Raw genomic sequence first — 21737 nt, forward strand, 5'->3', positions numbered from 1 at the left:
TCCTGAGTACTACCGTTTATGAGCACTTGGGTCATGGAGGAAAGGAGGACTTGGGTTCTCGTCAACCCGACGATATGCAGCTGTAGCAGCAGTGCAGTCACTTTGTACGCGCGCGCGCTAACAACACTGGCAATTTTAGTTGTCCTCATGGAGGAAGTCCTGAACATGACTTGGCTGGCTCTTGGTTATCTTGGTTTTGCAGGTTTTACCGTGTTTCCTGTGATTATGCGTTTGTCATGAAGTGCGATGCGCAGCGCAGACCATAGCAGTGCATATATGTTTATGTTACGGCGCAAGGATTTTAGCATCTGCGAGGCAGAATGAATTTCGGCAGAATTTCGGGGATGATGTGACATTCTAATTCGGCGTAGAATATTTTGACAGGCATCGCATTCGCAGCCCCAGAGCCGTGAATGCACCTTGCGCCGTTAACACCGGCCGTTCTCTATCACTACAAACTGCCAAAGCAGAGCGGAGAACTGCTCTGTGTGGTAATGTGATCACGGGGCCTTGCATTGTGGTGGTATATATCTGTCGCTGTCCGCTGAAGGTGGAGGTTGCACATGCCGTCTAATATTTAACCTCCATCAGGCTTGGAGGCACCCCACCTCGTTGGCTGTGAAGAGGCAGTGTAGAATAAAAACGTCGCCCGGGGCAGCTGTTCAAAATAGCCGTGATAATTTTTTTGTGTCGTCAGAGGCCTGACCGACTTAAGTGACCAACCCTATATAGGATTACAGGAAACAACTCTACACCAGCATGGTTTACGAAGTCAGGCTGAAGCGAAATTTTATTCTCAAAGCTGGGATCCAGCATGTATATTCTGGACCAGTTACTGCTGTGCATGACGAACTTGCCCGAGGCTTGCCTGCTTTTTTCTTCCCCGTTGAATGGTGAACAACCATCCGTGGGACATCCATCACGCATTGTGCTGAAACAATACCGTCTGGAGTACGTCCGCAGGACATCGTTGTCGATTTCTGGATGCCGAATGGAGATTCACAGATCTGCTGCAGCGATGTTCATGTCGAGATTCGATTTATATGAGAGCGTACAGAAAAGATAATAAATGCTTGTGAAGCTGAAGTGATGGATATATATGCTGATGCAACGGCTGATTATAATCTGGATATTCACGAAACAGGACATCCAAATCATAATCAACAAGCCTAAGTTTCCACGTTGCTCAAAACTGGATATGTATGTTCCGTGTTTGCAAATACATGCGTGCATGTATGTATGTATGTATGTATGTACGGTTTGTGGGGTTTAGGTCCCAAAGCGACCCGGGCTATGAGGGACGCTGTAGTGAAGGGCTCCGGAAATTTCGACCACCTGGGATTCTTTAACGTGCACTGACATCGCACAGTACACGGGCGTCTAGAATTTCGCCTCAATCGAAATTCGAGTGCCGCGGCCGGGATCGAACCCGCGTCTTTCGGGTCAGCAGCCGAGCACCATAACCACTGAGTCACTGCGGCGGCTGTATGTATGTATGTATGTATGTATGTATGTATGTATGTATGTATGTATGTATGTACCTGCATGGTGTTCTGTATTTAGCTGTCCAGGTTGTAACAGATTCTCCTGCACAAACTACTTGCCTGTTTGGGCTCAAGCCCGCCGATGGCTTAGGAGGGCAATCATTGCCTGCGTGTTCGCCGGCTGGGCAAAGCATCCCAAATGGAAGAAGCGCGGTGCGCCCGAGGCAGGGGCATCGTCGAAGGCGAAGCTACTGACCACGGCCGTGGATGAACTAACAGCAGCGATTTGAGAATTTTGAAATCCTTGTTGGCCATGCTGGTCACGTGGTATCCATAGCCTGCCCAGTCGTCTCCATCCTTTGCGCTGCTACCACGTGCATGCATCGTCATACAGCGGAAAGTGAAACTGATGCACTCTGTGCCACGAGCGCTGCGCTGTACTTTCGTCGCTGCATCAGCCCAGGAACGACAGAAGCAGCTCGAAAGCACATGTGATCTGACGCATGTAGATTTGTGGCAGCGCTTCAATCGTTGATGCATAGCTGGACAGATTATTCCTCGGATAACTACGTTCCTGCGGAGCACAAAATCGCAGAAGCGCGTTGTTATGAACGCAAATTTCGAACACTGGGACGCTCCCAAGGATGGCGTCCAGGCCTGCGTCTCTCCGAGCCCGCGCGTCGTATTCATGGAGCGCGTTGTGCGTTCAGGCCGGACAGCTACCGGGACGCTACCAGGGCACGGCCGGGCTAGAGCGCGTCACCCCTCTAGCCCGGCCATGACCAGATATGGCGTTCAAGCCTGCCAGGCCAATCAGCCACCAGGACGCTCCTGATTGGACGAAAAGGGGCGGGAGTCTGTGCCGACTCTCTTTAAAGGCTCCTTCTCCTTTGTCTGTGTCATTTCCTGTTGATACATCGTGGCATGTAGCGTGCTTCTCGCTGCTGCTTGTAAATATGTGAATACATTTATCCTTTTCATGCTGCTCCTAATCATTTCCCCGTCTCGTCATTGCTCCTGCCGGTCGGCGACAGCGGACCCGCGTCTCAACAGCGTGCTCTGACAAAGGCGTTGAACACCATTTACTAGCTCTCCCCTCTGCCAGGAATCACATTCATGTGGCCGAACTGCCACCAGCTGCCGTGGACACTTCAACCACGATTAGTTATATCCAGTCCTTAAATTTGTCTGTTGGCAGCAAGGGTCTCGACGAGGTTTAAATGACCGCCCTAGAGAAAGAGCCGCGGCAGGCTCTGCTTTGCACAAGTAGGCGCGCATAACGTAGTTTTATACGAAACAAACACCACTTATTGCGGCCTTAGTATTTTTGGCTGTTATACGAAGAATCCACATGCTCCGAACATCAAATATAACGAATGGAATCCGCATGACCGTCACTTTCGTTATAAAGTAGTTTCAATCGGCCGCAAAAACCTTTTCACGCTTCAGACATGGACCTTACACCTTAGCATGGGCGTCCGGAGGGAGGGGGGGGGGGGGGGGGGGGGGGGCAAGGGGGGGCGGCTGCACCCCCCTGGAAAATCACTCACTCGAACCGTGAGTGATGGCCGCACGCCAGGGGCGGTGGTGCGCTCAGCCAAAAGGGTAAAAGCAGCCCCGCTTCCACGCTCTGGGTCACACCTGCGAAATGCCGCGTCCGGGCGCGCGTCGTTCCGCCGTTTTCTAGCTCTGAAGGGCGACCTGTTGCAGACATACAGCGGCACCGGCGAGCATGTGTTTCGAGCCGTTGAGATGGGTGTCTGTTTCTTTGATCTCTGGAGAGATAGCGACACGGAGGCAGACAGTGCACAGGGCATCTTGTTTTCGCCTTCGTTACGCCGGTCACCGATGAATTCTTCAGGAGGGAAGGACAAATCAGCCGTGTCCACCCCCGCTTTGTCGGGCTGCTCAGGGTCAAGCGGGCGATGAGTTGGCGCCGCCGCCGCTCGCTGTCTCCTCCGATCCACGGGAGAGCGCAGTTCGGTAGAAGCGCCGCTTTCAGAATCTTCGGCAAAGGGGATTAGCTGCTTTTGTTCACGGCGACGCAGTCTCCAGAGGCGCCCCCACACCAGCGTTCCTTGCGTCTTCTCCGAAAACCAGCGCCTTTGGTCAACGCAGCCCGATGGCGCCTGCTTGGCTCGCCTGTCACCTCTGGATGGGCCTCAAATCACAACAGCGCCCATGTACTGTGCGTGTCAGTGCATGGTAAAGAGACCCAGGTGGTCGACGTTATCCGGAACTCTGTACTACTCCGTCCCTCATAGCCTGAGTCGTTTTGGGGCTCTGAACCCCATAAAAACACAAAAACAAATTTTCCGACCGGAGTGGCGAGTGTCCCTTCCCTTCCTCTCGGAAGTCTCGCGCGGCGTTCCTTTCTCCCCCAAAGTGCACATTCGGGCCTTGCACGTGTGCGCGCCTGTGTGTTTGTGCTTCGGTATTTTTAGTGGCCGGTTGTCAACGAAGGTGAGAACAACCAAGACAGGGGACGAGAAAACGACGAGCGGCGAGCAGTGTGTGTGCGGCTGCTCGACTGTGCGGATGCGCGAGCAATATGGAGCGATGAAGCTCCGAGCGTGCATTTATCTTGTAAATAAGTTTTCGTTGTATATATAGTTATCTTTTGTTCCCAACGTACGCGTTCAACCGTTTTTCCAATCAATGTGTATGATGAGTGTGCACTGAGTGCGTGTAATGAAGCACGGAAATGAATTTATCATAACCCGTCGCCTACAGTTGCTCTTCAAGGAAGACTGACTGAGTGACTGTAGTTGCGTGTTTGTGAACATATTGTGCTGTGTGCTGGTCATCAATCCGGGTGAGTCGAGAACCCGAATGCAGCAAGACTGGGCACTCTTCTCCACAAAGTGATAGTATCTTTTTGCATTTTTATTAATTTTAATTGTTTCTTCATTGATAAACTCCAATGTATCTCTCCTAGCCACGCTTTAATTTGCTGTTTGTAATTTTTCTTTCATGTGTGTATTTTAGTTGTTTTTATTTATATATAAATAAATAAATTTACTCCGCAAATAGTGCCTTTTTGCTACGAATATACCCCCCCCTTTCCGGCGCCAACAACCAATGCCCCCCCCCCCCCCCCCTGCAAAAAATTCTGCGGACGCCCTTGCACCTTAGGACGTACCTCGCGCCAAGGGGACGTTTGTGCCGTGGTCAGTGAATTTCTACCTGTGCGAGCAACGAGAAACCATTGAGCAATAAAATGATTTTTTTTTTGTCGTGATGCTGTGTTCGTTTGGGACATACTTAAGCAGTCTCTTAAAAAAAAAAAAGCTCATTGAGATCATGCATTTAAGTATAACATTTCTGTCTGCGATTAAAAACTCTGGAATTCCGTGCGAACTCTTCGTGTTCATAGGACTGTTTAGCGTGTGGAAAATCCGCATGCTGGACGCAGAACCGCCGCGTTCAACGAGGTCACTGTTCAGACAAGAGTGCACTTTAACACAGGAGGAATATGCTGCTCAAGTTCAACCTCCTGACTGGTTCCCCTTTTTTGACGTGTGCACCGTCTGGAATTTTCATGTGCAGGCAGAGAAAGGTAGTCATGGTGGCGCGAGGCCTTATGCCGAGATCGAATTCGACGCGGTCAGTACCCTCGTAGCACAAACTGCCGCCAGGATGTTGTGTCAATGTCACAATGTTGTACATCATACTGTAACATTGCAGTAGCGTATTGGTCATAATGACACTATCTGTTAACATTGCAGCCACGTGCTCAGAAATTGGTTAGCATAACATATGCCATTTGCCATCGCTGGAACAACATCGAGAAGCAACGTTATAATGCATAACAATTAAGCAACATTACAAATATATTTCAAGCACAGGGTTCCAGAATTTTTCCGACGTCTGTTGCTACAATAAACATTTTTTTATAGCAATACTTTGCAACGAAACTGTCTTTTATTGCGCCTGCATGCTTATAGCCCCATGAATTTGTCAAAAAGCTTTATCACCTGTAACCAGCCGGAGGGACGACGCTTACAGCAGCATGGTCAGTGCAAGAATGAACCACTGTTTATTGAAGGCACAGCTTTTATAGGCACGAGCGAGAGCGCTGTACCTACTGCGCATTACTGTTGCGCATCGGCGCGATACAATCACTGATGTGCGGCACTGATACAAACACGACACGTGTCCGTTACAACCCAACAAACACAAAACCTCCTCAGAAACTCCAAAAAAGGATGGAATGTCCCAGTCCCAGTACAACGTTTATCAAACGTTTCCAGACCATAGAGGCACGACATAGAAACACAAGCAAAAAGGCAGTGCTCCCACTAATGGTCTAGAAACGTTTTTTCTGGAGTGTTAGGCAGCAACAAAAGCGAGTTAATGCATTTTCGTCCCAGAAATGTAACTGGGCATAACGTTTTGGGACCAATGATTTTCAACAAGAAATAAAAATCGACTGCTCGCGCTCTCTTTTCTCTCTCCTTCGCGCCACAAGCTGCGGGGAAAGAAGGTTTTGCTCTTGCACTCGTCGTTTTGAGAGATGAAACGGCAGTTTCATTAGAACAGCCGAAGGAAGCGGTTAACCCCGCATCTCTCTCGGTGCATGCGTTTCTCGCACGTGGGCCGTCGGCTCCGTGCTGCAGGCAGGCGGCGGCGGTCTGCATTTTCATCGCACCGCCGGCAGCGGCGGTCAACATCTTTCCCGTCTTCTAGCGTTTTCCCAGCTTGCGCCCAACTTCAAAATTGTGTGGTGGTCCCTCCAGGCGTCTCCGACTATCGGCACTCCTCGCTGCGCCGCTGTCTAGCAGAAGTGCGGTAATGGCCTCCCGTCGCTCGCCCGGCTTCCTCGCTGGACGGACGCCATTTTGCGCACGCTTATTCGCGCTGCCCCAGACGTTCGAGCACAAGCCCCAGCGCGCGGCAGTTCTTGCTCTCGTCACTGCGCCAACTGGGCTGTCGTGGACTTCGTAGCTACGGATTCACGGAAGTTTTCCCGCACACCTCGGCGTGCCCACACCATTCCTTTTGGAACTGATGCCGCGGCTGCGCATCGCAAGTCCTTTGCGCAGCTCCACGGCCCTACTGATGCCGCTGTTCGAGGCGGCGTTCGTGGCAATAGGTGACTCCTCGCACGCACCCTGCATTCCTCAGCGCCTCCGACGACTGCAGCACGTTGGTGGTGGCAGCGTGGCCGTCTACTACGGTCTGAGGCGGGAAGGACCTTCCGAGACCCACCACTCTCTTTCTGCGAGTGCCCATGGATTAGCCTGCTCTACCAACTTCGCCACCGCGCAGCCATCCTGCCGCAGCGGTATAGTTTGTGCAGTGTTCGCGTGGTTATATTGACTCTCTCCCACTGGATTAATCGTGCCTTGATCTCGACTCCCACGCTGGACTGTGCCGCATGCGCGGTCTGCCGCACCATGGATGCAGCGCGCCACCGCACGTACCTGAGCACGTTCACCTTCCCGCCTGGCTCCAAGCAGTCTTATCCCCACACTTAGTCACAAAAAAATAAAACTCCCAGGATCGTTACGAGGGTGTAACGTGTAGTTTGAGCGCTCGCTGTGCTGTGAGAAGGCGCAGGACAGAAGCCTGCGTTTAATTTATGGTTTCAGCTGTTGCAGCCTTGTATTTCATCCCTGGGTTTCCGTAGGCAACGTCGTCAAGGTATGTTGGTTTATTTTAATTATTTATTTAATTTATTTATTTAAGCATACTGCAGGCCCTTTTCGCATTTTTTTTTATTTTCGCCTAGTAGAACTAATATTTTTTTTCTGTTTTGATAACACGTCGCTGAAGCTTGCTCCGAGTCTCTAAGCGCGAGGGGGGTTTCAACTTGAAGAAAATCCGTGCCCTGAAACTGCGTTTCTGCAGCGTACGCCCATCTCGTCTTTTCTTTTGTCACCGAAGTTGCTCTTTACATACGTTTGCTTTTGCATGTGCATATCTGCTTTTGAAGCCCTTAGAATGCTCGTTTAAGGTGCATCAACTTTCAGCCTGTATTCTGTTTTACTTGCTTCATATTGCAGATTTCTCAGGGCTGGAGAAAAAAGTGGCCATCATATGCATGGCGCCGTAGTGTTATGTACACTGTGTATTAAATGGTGCATACGTTTGCGTCTGCTGTTTGTATTCATTCAGATTTGCGCCGTTGAACGTAAGTTTTTCGGCACGGACTTTCAATTCGGTCTGTATTGTTTTTCTTTGAATGAAACATGAATGCATTTTGATTGTGGTGGTGTATGGTGCGGTCGCCGGCATGGACGACAGGATGCAATTCGTGCTAAGAGCACACCTAGTAAACTGAAATTACTTCTGTATGGCGCTGCTATTTGCTCTTATATGAGCCAAATCGGGTGACTTTTTGAGTTCATATTTCCTTTGTGTGTAAAATGCTAGGACATTTCACGTAAACGGATAAGTACAGAACGGCCGAGCCAGCACGCATTCAGACGAGTGGAAAGGTGGATTACACCACCTGTAACGTAAGTATGCACCTGAAATTTGGCACATATGTGCGCTTGGATGCCTGCAGGCTGCACGAAAAATGAGGAATAATTTTATTGAACCAGAGCCGAGAAATCGAGCATTAACCTTTTGGGGCTTTCCATGGGACGCACAACTTTTTGGACATTGCTAGTTGTGGGGACGTTTTTTAGATGTGTTCGGGAAAAATGAGCACCTCCTGGGGAGATTCCAAATGTCCCGATGGGTCATTTTTGGGAGATTTTGAGGAGGTTTTGTGTTTGTTGGGAAGGACACACTGAAGGGTGTCCTTGGGACACCCTGCAGTGACGGCTATATAAGCTTGAATCCATGCTATCCGTTCGGAGGTGAGTGCATGAGTTGCATGTAGTACTGTATTGTGGAGCTCAATGGTCGCTCGCTCGTTTTCCTCGGTTACCTCGGTCCTGCAAACCATATATGTTGTGAAGCACACCAATTGGCAGGCCTGCATGCTCGTGCAGGGTTGCTCAACTTTTTAAGAATGTCACATATGTTGCGAAACATTGAGGAAATGTTGGCGCAATGTTATATATATGTCAAATGTGAGCACAACATCGCAGAAAATACTGCAGCAATGTTTTTCTACATACATTGTTTTGACATTGACAAAGGAGGACAGCCACGTTCATTCTGCCTAAAAAGTCAGTATTGTTGCAATGTTCTAGCAGCAATTTGTGCTACTAGGGTAAGGCAGGAGGGTCAGGAAGGTTCATATATAACAAGAAGCCTCGGAGATGGTCGAGTAGCCCAAGGCTCTAAACGGAGCTTTTCTGTTGCGCCGACTGGTACGAATCCCACTCGGAGTTAGGTTAGAGTTACTCTTTTAGTTGTTCTTTTTACTGCGTGAGCAGTTTAGCTTCCTTGCCCAAAAATATCTGCGCTGTGTGCGTGCGCGCATGCATGCATGAGTGCGTGTGTGTGTGTGCGTGTGGGCAAGGGGGGGGGGGGGGGGGGGGTGAGCGCGCAGCCTCCACCTTTGATGCACACTCCAGTGGGTGCACATCCGGGCATTCACTGGTAAAAATGCGCCTTCAACAACTCAACCTCCCCCCCCCCCCCCCCCCCCCACTCCCATCTAAAGTCCCTTCATGAGCTTTTCTAAAAAAAGCTTTACTCCCATCCACCTGTACCCGACATAGCCGAGGCGGATTGAGTGCTCAACGCGTATGCCGTCGCCCAAGCGTTCTACGAAAAAAAACAAAAAAACTTCAACAATCCGTTTGTCGTGCGAGACTCCAAGAACGGGAAGTTTATCACAGCGAGAAGCAGATATAAGCCTCCAGACAGATAATTCAAGATCGAGCAGTCCGAGAACTGCGTACGTGATGAAGCCGCCCGCTGGCGACAGGCATCAATTTGTTTGTTATTATGTGTAGACGATTACCACGGGGTGTATACCAAACGCATCGTTTGAAAGAAGAAAGCATGCAAGCAACCGGTTCGGAACGGTTCTTATGAATCGTTCCGGTTTGGGTTCAGTTCCAAGATGGCAAAAAAAAAAAAAAAATAAGGGTTCGATCTTCTTCCATGGCATGGAGGAAAAAAAAAACTAAGGAGGGAGCATGACGTCACGCGGCCAGCGTTCGCAAGCCGAGTGTTTTGAAGTCGTTTTCTCCCTCAGTTTTTCGCTCTCCGAGCCGGTCCTTTATGTTTTGATCCCGGTATGTTTTAGTGCGCGCGTATGCGCGACCCGCGGCGCGGGCATCTACAGCAAGGAAGTTGATCTACAGTTAGTCTGCCGCGCTAATCGGCGCATGCGCGCGCGCAGCGGGGCTAGACTTTTACCGCACGCTATCACGTGGTGTGATCACGGGGGGCATGGAGGAAAGAAACCTCCATGACGGGGAACACACTCTCTTTTTTTGCTATATCTTTACTTGTTAAGACTAGGCTTCAAGGTTGTCGCCGGACGCTCCCTCCTCAGTTTTTTTTCCTCCATGTTCCATGGGTTCGACTCAGTTCTTTCCTTCCTCCATGGTTCGACTTGGTTCCGGGGGAAAATTTGGGTTCGGTTTCGGTTTCGGGTTCACGTTCGATTCCGGTTCGATTTGCACTGTAACACCGCTGATTGTATTGCATAATTTTCATCATCGGAATACCAACGTGGCGTCTAGCTCTGCTTCCTAACCAAAATAATGTAAATGGTAGGACGCTTTCTATGCATCATTGTTAAGCGTGCTACATTACAACACAGTCACACGAAAAAACACACACAACGTTGATTTTCGTGATTGTGTTGTAAACTATTGACGAATGGAACGCCCTGCCTCTACAAGTGATATCGGCTGTTGATTTTGACAACGCACTTCGTGAGATTGTCTGAATGTGTTTTTCTGCCCTCCCTGCCTGGACCCAAATGAGGGTGTGCAGTATTGTGAAAATAAAAAATAAATAAAAAATAAATAAAAGCCGTGCGCTTAACGATGATGCAAAACCAACTAGCCCCCGTTTTAGCACTGTTTGCTTTCTATGCATATGCAGTGTAATGTGTTGAGTTTTTGAGACGCGCTGTGCGCACAACATAGGCGCACAGTGACATGCATGGATAGCCCACTGGTAGCTTTAATTGCTGTGAGGAAGTCAATATAGCGGTGAATTTGAAGAAAAAAATATAGTCAATTTGAACATTTTAAAAATAAAGTAGAGAAAAAAAAACTAACTATGGAGAAGTCATAGGATATAGGTGGCGAAAGCTGCTGCCCGATACAAAGAGTAAAGCCATTATCATCTGTCCATCCACAAGGAAAGAGAGGAGAGGACCGCGAAAGTAGCAAAAGCGCGCGGGCGCGCGTTACGAAAGACACAAGTCTTCAGAACGTTGAGTGCCAAACCAGCCAAACCAGCCAAACCAGCCAAACCAAAACAGCTTATTGGGTTTGTCTGCACCTGCTGAACACTTGGTTGAGAATTTCTGCGCTCTGACTCTTCTGCAAACGGTGACAGCTGAGTACACCACGGTAAGTTGAAAAGCTGCTTGATCAATCTTTTTTTTTTTTTTTTTTGCAACTGCTACTAACTGATCTCATGTGCTGTACAGATTGTAGCATTATGGATTTTGTTTCTTTTTTTTTTTCGCAAATCTTAAACATAGTGATGGCGTTTGACGAGCTGCACGGTTTCTTCGCACACGTTCGCTGCGTGATCGAACTGTGACCGCGTCGCCGGGTTTTTACCTAGTGTGGCTCACATGGTTCATATGATGTGCCATTGCTTATCGCAATGACTGCTCGCCATGTGGCCTGTACGTACTATATGGACCAATGAAACCATAAGTGTGCTTCAGTTGTGATGATTGACTTTTTTGGCTCTTGTCTTCGATCGGTTCGTTCTTCATTCGTTGGATGTTCGCCCTAACAAACGGAGTAACAATCGGGCTTCATTACGTGGGCTTCGTTGCCACCGTAGTTTGCAGGTATAATTAGTTGATATTCCGGTCGGTTCCCGATTGCCTCTTTGCATTTCTACATATCAGTCTGATACAATTTATGAATTGTTGCAGCGAAAGAATTTAGAATGCATCATTTTTGACGATGATGTAGAACAAGCACACGTATTTATTCTGTGTTGTTCAATATATTTCAAACATTTTAATTAGGAAGTTCTAAAGTGTTGCAAGAGACCTCAGGCAGGCGGAATATTCTGAAAAGAATGCTGTATTCTGAATGTATATTTTATGTATTGAAAGAAGCACAGGAAACCCAAAAGGAGCAGAGGGAGAGCTGCCAAGCTTAGGACATTCAGAATGTATGCTTCTACAGTAGACATTTTAAATTTTGCATTCTGTGTTCAATGTGTGGAGAGTGCTTGCACAATAAAGCTTCTGCAACAAAAATTTTGCCATTAGCAGCTTCTTCTGACATTGCTGCTATGGTTGGAAAGTTAAGTAATTGATTTTCGCTAACTCATATTATAATATGCGGGATGTCCTGCATATATTTTAAATGTCGAGAGCACCTTTATTGAACTCAGTAGCACTACCTCATTTCAAAGCTGGATTGGTTTGGTTTATGAGGATTTAACTTCCCAAAGCGACTCAATGTATGAGGGACGCTGTAGTGAAGAGCTCCGTAAATTTCGACCACCTGCGGTTCTTTAACGTGCACTGACATCATACAAACGTGTACTGACATCACACAGTATACGGGCCTCTAGAGTTTTGCCTCCATCGAAATTCTTAGGGTAGGTATATTGCGTTTTTTTCATGGGTTGACCCCTCAGATGATAAATGTTTTGACAATCCTTGGTGGATGGCTGCTGGTGTGCAAAGTAATGGCATAGAAGAATGCTATGACTCAGTTTTATGGTGTTGCATGCTGCACCTGTGTGACGTCATTGATTCCAGCCGAGTACAAGTGTTTTGAGGTTGTGGTATCAATATTTGTGAGAAAGATTGTAAGCAGCGCTGAATTTATTCTGCGTCAATGTAGCACCGATAAAGAATTAAGTGCCTTCACTTGTGCTAGTAAATAAAATATACTTCAGATGGGTGCAACGCAAACACTCATTTTGTGCGACTAGCGTTGTCCAATGAAATTAATTACGAAATGAAGCACTGCTAGAAGTAGTTGTAGTAATGTAGGCAACAATGCACTTTTGGTTGTATTCTCGGTTGTAACTCACATTCTGCTCGAGTACGACTCCGTTAATGACTAATTTCCAAGTTTCTGCAATGCAAGAGGCTTTCAAATGCTCTCAGGTCATAGGACTGCTTTGAAGAAATATTGACACGGAATTCCAGTACAGTAATTTTAGTCAGTAATAGAACAGTTGTAGTCATTTACTATTGGATTAGTTTCAGCTTTGATTGCAAAGAGCCCTGAATGTGTTGTGTGTCACTGAGAAGCTGGGCAAGCAGAGCTGATGATCGTGTTTTGTTTGTTTTATGGGGTTTAATGTCCTGAAGCAACTGAGGCTACGAGGGAGGCTCCGATAGTTTTGATCACCTGGGGTTCTTTAATGTGCACTGACATCACCAGTATGCAGGCTTCTAGCATTTTGCCTCCATTAGAATACGACTGCCGTGGCTGGAATCGAGTCCGCGTCTTTTGGGTCAGCAGTCAAGCACCATAACTGCTGAGCCACCACGGTGGCTGATGATTGTGTGTGTTCACCAACCACTGATTCTTACAAACCAGTTATGCTCAGAATTTTTTAGTCATTTACCCACACAAGATTGAAATAAATTAAATGGGTTTTTCATTATTAATGTGTTATCAAAGGCATCCATGTGTACTCTGAAGTTAAACTGCATTGATATTCCAGTTCCAGAAGTATTTGCTAGTGCTTCTTTATATTAAAAATCAAACTTCTCAGCGTTTTTGAGAATTGAAGAATTGAAGTTCATGGATCGGAAGGTTGGCTAAGAAACTTCAATGGAAGAAAAGCTTAAAATATCTTTACTTTCTCTTTTATGTTATGATATTTGAGGAACCGTAGTTACCTTTGGTTTCCATAGGGCAATAAATAAAAGAAATCAGGAATTCAGAGAACTCTAGAATTTCAGTACTTAGTTATTGCATGCAAAAGAGGTGGAGTTAACAATTAACATAAATATACTTTTGTAACTCTATCACATGAGGTGTGTATAGTTACACAGGACTTTTATTGATGGATGGAAACAGCTTGAAAATGTGTTGTTTTTGGGTTCTTTTTTTGTATCTTTACCTCGCATCTCAACAGCTCTTGTTCATATGATCATAGGGGCTCTGAGCACGTTCACAGACATTCCAAATTTGTTGGGTCTTTGTTCCTGTGCCACCTGAGACAGTGATGTGCAGACATATTCCGGTTTGAGGAGTAACACCTGTACATGGCAATGTCTCATAGGTCGGCACACTCACTCATGAGTGCACTCATATCGCCTCACTCACACTCACGTCGGTGAGTGTGAGTGAGTGGTCGTGAGTGTGAGTGGACATGAGTGTGAGTGCGAGTGAGTGGATGTGAGTGAGGGTGGTCACGAGAGTGAGTGTGAGTGAGTGGTTGTGAGTTTGAGTAAACGCGAGTGTGAGTGCGACTGAGTGGATATGAGTGCCGGTGGTCATGAGTGTGAGTGCGAGTGAGTGCATGTCAGCATGGGTTGAGGTTGACAGTATACCGAAAGAAAAAAACAAAAAAAAAAAACAAGAGGGCTGTCTTAGGATGAAGACAAGACCTCTTGTGGAAACTCTGGCAAGCACCCTTAGCCTTTCCTGTCCCTTCGTTCACATTTTGAGTGTGAAGGAACCAGCGGCTTATCCTCGCTGTACCATATATTCCTCTGCCGATGTTACAGATTAAAATAAAAACTACTGCTGAATAATATCTTGTATATTTTGAAATTACATCACATGGAAATAAATGTTCTATAATCATTCCTCACCTTTGCGCTCCGTTCTGGCTGTAAGGGTATAGGAGAGAAGGTTGGGAGTGGGGGGGCACTGCGCTGAAACATGGCTCATTTTCATGGAGAACCCTGCGCACGCCTATGGGCACCGTTCAAAAACTTCTCTAAGCATCTTAGCTGACGCTGAATAGGCACTCATCGTCTCAGCAGCAAGCCCGGAAGCGCACGTGCGTACCATTCAGTGCATGGAATATACATGATCAGTGACCACTTTCATCGAGCAGTGAAGCTGTGATAATTGGGCGAATAGCCCGACAAAGCCTGGGCCGCTCAGCACCCCATCTTTGCGACACAGGCTATGCTAGGGGAGCCATGAGGGCATTCGGCTGCGGCAGTAAATCTCTCAACCCCTCCGTTATTAGCAAACAAGGAAATAATGAGTGAACGTGAATGAGAGTGAGCGGACATGAGTATGAGTGGTTGTGAGTGTGAGTGAGTGGTTGTGAGTGCGAGTGGTCATGAGTGCGAGTGTGAGTGAGTGGTTGTGAATGTGAGTGGACATGAGTGCGAGTGTGAGTGAGTGGTTGTGAGTGTGAGTGGACATGAGTGCGAGTGTGAGTGAGTGGTTGGGAGTGCAAGTGGTCATGAGTGCGGGTGTGAGTGAGTGGTTGTGAGTGCAAGTGGTCATGAGTGTGAGTGAGTGGTTGGGAGTGCGAGTGGTCATGAGTGTGAGTGAGTGGTTGTGAGTGCGAGTGGTCATGCGTGCGAGTGTGAGTGAGTGGTTGGGAGTGCAAGTGGTCATGCGTGCGAGTGTGAGTGAGTGGTTGGGAGTGCAAGTGGTCATGAGTGTGAGTGAGTGGTTGTGAATGTGAGTGGACATGAGTGCGAGTGTGAGTGGACATGAGTGCGAGTGTGAGTGAGTGGTTGTGAGTGTGAGTGGACATGAGTGCAAGTGTGAGTGAATGGTTGTGGGTGCGAGTGGTCATGAGTGTGAGTGAGTGGTTGCGAGTGTGAGTGGACATGAATGTGAGTGTGAATGAGTGGATATGAGTGCGAGTGGCCGTGAGTGTGAGTGTGATTGAGCCACCTCTATTGGTGCCGAGGTATGCTATATGCAGTATGCAGTAGTACCAGTTAAGCATCTATCACAGGTTGGGGTAATGTCTTGTAGATTGATGTGAGTGAGCTAGTATGTAGTACTTTTGGCTCTGGTACTTCTTATTGAAATATCTACTCATGTCATTAATTGTACTGGCATCAAAATAAAGTCAGCTTTACAATATCTTTTAGAAGTTTTGAAGTCACAGAAATTAATACCTTCACTAGTCAAGCCAACTTTAAATAAATGTTTAAAGAAAAATTTCAGTAAACTTTGCAGTAAAAGTTATTATGTAAACATTTCAATACATGGTTTTTCAAAAATATACTTTATCTAAAAAGTTTGCAGTATGCAGTAGTCAGTGCAGCATACACAGCAGGCTGGTGTAGTGTGTTGTAGGTTGATGTGAATAAGCAAGTAATGATAATGGTTTTGATTTTTCTTGTGTCCTTGGCAGTTCATACTAATTCAGTTACAGTCATGTCATACTGGTGAACCCAAATTTCTGTGTTTCTGAAGGAGTTGTGAGTTTGTTCTTGTGTTCACAGCAGCCGTTTTAGAAAAAAATGAAACATTGCTGTGCATGTTGTCACAGTTTTCATTTTTATGAAAAGGTGAAGCATAAAAATGTTGGAATAGTGCACATGAAATAGGATAGCCTTTTCATGCTCCCAAATGTCTTTGAGACCTAGTTACAGGAGAGATGATTTATTGGTATTTATTCAAGGATCGTGGAGGGTCAGGTGATACTGACTGCTCAAAACATGAAGCCTCGAAAAGTGATGCCAAGTGAGTTGTGGCACTTGTTTTACTATTGAAGTGTAATATTTTGTGCGGCAGCGTGTACAGCTCATTTGGTAGAAAAGCCATCGGCGTAGTAGTAATAGTCGGCACCGCGCGTCGGATAAAATCGTATCATGGCAACCGTTTGCTGCAGAATGTTCAAGATGGTGCCATACGATTCAGCGTTTGGTGCAGCATAAACTTACTAGTTAATTTAGAGCCTAGCTCGCAGCAGGGATTCGAACCGGCGACATATAATCGGGGGAACCGGTGACCTATAGTATAAGTATCATGCGCGGTTCGGGTGTCCACCAAGACAAGTGAGGTTGTTATTGTTTCATTTTTTTTTGCCTCAGAAAAACAATTTTCGATTTGTTCAACGTGCAAGGCGTCATGCCGAATGGGCGGTGGCGCTCCGTGTACTCTATTACACTGTTAAAGGCGAAGCTTAAGCGTCCTCCAAATTTTTTGTTCATACTGGCCTGCTTTGCTGCAGTAACTGTAAAATGTGTGGGTTAACTGTCAGGAATTGAGAAAATTCACTGGTATGCAAAGTTAAATTTTTTGTTGATTCTTCCCTCAAGTTGTACAGGTGTGCCATGAAACAAAAATGTGGGGACACTTTTCTGATATGAATTGCTAAGAGTTATCGTGCAGTGGTTGGTTTTCTTTTTCTTGGTAAGATACAACTGCAGTTCTTACAAATATCTACACATGGCTCTTCGAAGCTTGTTTTCATTAATGTGGTGTTTCTTTATTATTCGAACTATCTTTGCATATTTGCCAGCTGCCACTTTCTGAAGACTGCATATTTTTAATAAAAAGCTTGGTTTAGTTATCACAGACCAATTTATTCTGTGTGCAGCAATGAAAAAGAGTTTTTTACCTGTGGTTCTGCAACAAATTAGTCACAAAGTTAATTGTCACAGTTGTGCACTGCCAGCTCTAGTATTATGTTGATAATCACTGCATGATTGTCTATGTGGTAATCTCATGGAACCTAACGGTAAAGGAAAAAGCAATGGAGGCAAAATGCAAATGGCGCCCGTGTGCTATGCTTTGTCAACACACATTAAATAACTCCAGGTGGTTCAAATTAATCCAGAGCCCATACAGTGTTCCTACAGAATTCCTCATAGCCCTTTGGGACATTAAACCCCACATTTTACGATTTTTTTACATTCCTTTGTGAATGCAAATTACTATTGCCACAGGGTCTCTGGCTGTGAGTGGAAGCCTTACGAAAATCAGCCACTATTGTGGAAGAAAAATCATGAGTCTTCGTTGGCATACGTCACCAAATAAGTCTGTTGTGCAACAGCAGTGGCAGGAGTAAGGCACTGGGTTTTGGACTTAATTGCAACCAAAGGGGTCATAATGGAATGGCTGTGTTGTACTTTTCTTGTTCATACCAGTGCTTTGGTTGCGCTCACCTGAAACCTCCACCTTTCCTCTCCAGTGTTTGCTGCGTGTTGAGTTTCAGTTCCTGTATTGCATCCTATGCCTTTCTTTCTGCTTCATGGTAGTTGTTTTTCAATGCCGTGTACCCTTCATACCCTGTAGTTTATATTCATGTGTAAAGCTGTAGCGATACATCAGCCACACTGTCCGAATTCTTGCACTTCTGTTTCTTATTAATTGTTGATTCATTTTTTTTTTAAATTTTGTCAGGCCAGTTTTTTAGTCATTCTTTCAATAGATGGGCTTTGATGACATATTTTTGCTTGCATTTCTTAAGAGTTTTGTAATGAAGTTCAAAACTGTAGTAAGGAGAACCCTGAGTTATTTCTTTTGTTGCTGCAGAATAGACAAATTTATGGTGATTGGTGTTTATTTTGTGCCAGTCGTCTTACTTCCCAAAGCTTTTATGGTAACAGGCTTCCCAGGTATCCTTTTGTTTGCACTTCTTTGTGCATGCTTTTTGTAAAATTGGAAACTTTCGAGTGGTGGCAAGAAAGAGCTATTTTCTTTATTTCATTGTTGTGAAGCTAGTATCGTGGATGCTTTCATAGAGTTTTCCTGTACATGCTCTGTTTTATTCAATGAGAGGGATTGCAAGTGTGATATACAAGGCACTGAGCATGGGTTTCCACAATTATCGAACAGAACCAAAATAAAACAGGAATAAAATCTTCTCAAGCGGCTATCTAAGCTGTGTTGCATTTACTAGAGTACGCAGATCAGTTAACTGGCTTAGAGTTGGGTGTCCACTCCTTAACCATGTTGCTTGATGAAAACACAGCAGAGGTGTGGGAATAAAAGGAAAGACTGAACTGCACAAACCTGAGCACTGGTGGCATCACCGTGCAAGACTGACCATGCTTGTCCACCTTTACCACCATAACTGCTACCTACTGCTATAAATCAAGGGACCAGTCACAGACTTAGAATATTCTGTCATACTTTTTTCTATTGGTGTCAAATTATTTTCTCGTTGGTCTATACTTTGGTTGGTTTTGAAAACTTATTGGCTCATTAGGCCTCTTTCTGCTTTCTTTTGAGATATGTGAAATTTTTTAGGGGTGTGCGAATAGTACTTTTCCGAACCGAATTGAATACGAATACTGTAGCTTTGCTACCAAATTGAATAAGAATAATTTAGTTAAAACCCGAATCAAATACGAATCGAATAGTGAGGGAAGTGAATTGAGTACAAACCTAATACTTTTCCGAATATTCGCTGCTTGTGCAAATACTCAATGAGTAATCGTGAAAAACAGCGAAGCGCTGCTTTCGCATTTATAGCTGTATCTGTTGAAAGACGCTACACTGATCTCCATTTGGGGTGTCGCAACACAAAGTCAGTGTATTGACTTTGTCATTGTCATGTTACGCGCATAGGAAAGGTAGCTTTTGCTGTTGATAACGGAAGATAGTAAACTACCTCCACACCTCAGTGCATGAGACGGGCGAGAGCTATGTATTTGGCATGGCCTCCGAGGTCAGGCATAAAGGCCGGGTTTGCTGAACCTGCCTGGGCCCTGCTGCGTCGTCCACTCTCTGATGCCATGCTGTGATGAAGGGTTCAGTGTCGCGGTGCGGCCCATGGACCGCATACTGATCGCGGCAGCATGATAAGTGGCATATATGGTCACTGTTTATGGAAGAGCCGTGGAAGAAAATTACGGCAGGCCTTATTTGAACTTCGCGCCAGTCATTGAAAAAGTATTTGAAAGATTGAGGACATATTCGATTCGTTTTGAATAATTTTGGACATACACCGTAATTGATTTGTTCAAATAATCGAATAGGAAGATATTTGATTTGATATTCGAAATTTCTGAATATTTGCACACCCCTAAATTTTTTTTTCTGACATAGCAAAGCACATAATAAGCAGACATGATTTTGAGACAGGTTTGCAGTCAGTCTCAACCTGGCTGCACATTTTTAGCAATGGTCATTTGTTTGGAGACTTGGCTTCTGGTGCCTAATCTCTTACACTTGTTTTTTTAGTGTTCTTTGTGGGCTCGCAGAATTACAAAATAAACCTTTATTTTTAATGCTGGACCACCTTTATTACAAATTTAAGGTGGTAAGAGTCATTATTTTGCATAGCAATGTTTCCCATCAGGTTTGGTAACAACACAAATTTTATTCACAAACAACAAAATTCAACTAACAGTCTTGCAATGTCATAATAAAAGAAGACGAAGGTGAAACTGACACAGAATTACAGTCGGGTTGGTTTTGAACCCGTGAGGATTACCATAGCTTTGTATCAGTTTCAGCTTTAATAAATGTTACCAAAACAATAAAGCAGCATTCCTTGCATATTTCATTTGCTCTCATGATGGCAAGAGTACACTGCTTGTATACGCCATCCTGCAAACTGCTGTCATGAGCAGCTTGCACACACTGTATCACAAAATCGCACAATGTTATTTTGTCACTTCATATGGTACAAAAATGGCTCAACTCATTCAAGGAAATGTACAAGCTTGCGACGAAAAATGTATGATATGTGGTGCACCTTAGTCACATCACAGCATAATATCCTAGATGGTCTTAAAATTGATATTTCTTATTGCTTGCCTTTCAATTTTTTAAGGTATAAATGTGCTGTAAATGTTAAGTACTGTTGTCTACTTAGCTGATTTGTATTCAGGGATCTGAAATTAAGGAGAAAGTGTATGCTCACATACATGCACATGCTCTTTAATTTAAAATCCCTGCAAAGTATGTTTACTGAACTAGTAATATTATTTCTAACTTATTTAAAAAGTGTGTCGGCATAATGCCACAGCCTGAAGAAGTATTCGTTGCGGCTGACTAACACATGCTTGGTGTAACTGTGAAGAAGGGGCTCAACATTGGCCTCTCTTATCCAGGATGATGTTGTCTGGGTTGTGTAGCTGTCTTCAGATGTTTCCTCAGCTTTGGCCTTTGGTTTCTTTTCTGGTGATGTGGTAGCTTGGTCTTGGAATCCTGCACAAAAGTACATCTTGATGAATTCTTAATTCTCTGAAGGTGCCACTTTGGTATTTATTTATTTATTTATTTGGAATACTGCCAGTCTCTAGTTGAAACCATTACAGGTTGGCATTACATGTATCAGATTTAACAAAGTGAATCTGATTACTCAAAGCAGCTTTTTGAAATTCAAAACAACAAGGAACAAGGAGCAAGTCATGCAGTGCAGAAAACAAAAACGAAGTTAACAAATTTGTACAAGCACTTTCACGAAAGGCAAGTTAAAAAGAAAACATTGGCACAACAGACCGTGTAGTGCAAGATATCGACAAAACTAATCCAGATCGTCAGTTTTTTTTTAAAACACAGTATCTAGTTCAGAGCAAAAAACTGAAAGTGAATCCGCGTTAGTAAGGGATGCATCTAGGCTATTCCATTCTCTTGTTACTAGCGGGAAGAAGGAGCTTTTAAAGGTATCACTGTGATGTACATATTCAGTTAGTGTATTCGCGTGCTGGTTTCTTAATGCTCGTTTCTGTGACGGTGAAACGTACTTTGATGGATCAACCTTGAACATGTTATGAAGAAGCTGATAGAGGAATTTTAGACGCGCGTGCTTTGCCCTTGTTGATAGTGTTTCGAGCCCGGAGATTGCAGCTAGTTCAGTTGGCGAGTCTGTTTGTTTGTACCTATTGTGAATGAACCTCAGTGCTTTACCCTGTATTCTTTCAAGTCGTGAAATATTAGTTGCAGACTGAGGAAACCGAACTGTGTTAGCATACTCTAGTACAGGTCTAATAAACGTTTTATAAGCTAGAAGCTTAGTTTGGGCTGGAGCAAAACGAAGACATATTTTAAGAAAAAACTGTTTCCGTAATGCAGCTGAGGTGACGTTTTGGGTATGTTCGCCCCATCTAAGATTGATTGTGTACACAAAGTTCGATGGTTGCTTTTTCCTGGTTACTGCAATCCTGGTTAATGCAAAAAAAAAAGCTGACCTCTTATCTTGCTGATTGGAATCGCCATATTACAGTTAGTACATTTGCAATGACACTTTGCTTCAGCCATTGTGTGCAAGCAAAAGGCATGTTAGTGATAAATTGGCCATTAAACAGTGCGCGATTGGAAACCAAGTGTTTATTGTGGC

At 45.1% G+C, this 21737-nt stretch overlaps 1 protein-coding gene across 5 annotated transcripts in view; it reads right to left on the reverse strand.

The window, feature by feature from the left end:
• Positions 1-19752: 19752 nt before the first annotated feature.
• Positions 19753-21737, reverse strand: part of LOC149349987 (uncharacterized) — a 228811-nt gene continuing 226826 nt past the window's right edge. For all 5 annotated transcript variants that reach the window (XM_089578984.1, XM_089578987.1, XM_089578988.1 and 2 more), the window contains one exon: positions 19753-20605. In XM_089578984.1, the coding sequence (XP_089435110.1) occupies positions 20391-20605 (215 nt within the window). In that variant the 3' untranslated portion in view covers positions 19753-20390. The remainder of the gene's footprint in view (positions 20606-21737) is intronic.

Source organism: Amblyomma mixtum, chromosome 3 (assembly GCF_055824585.1).
Source record: "Amblyomma mixtum isolate Tamu chromosome 3, ASM5582458v1, whole genome shotgun sequence".
NCBI lineage: Eukaryota > Metazoa > Arthropoda > Arachnida > Ixodida > Ixodidae > Amblyomma > Amblyomma mixtum.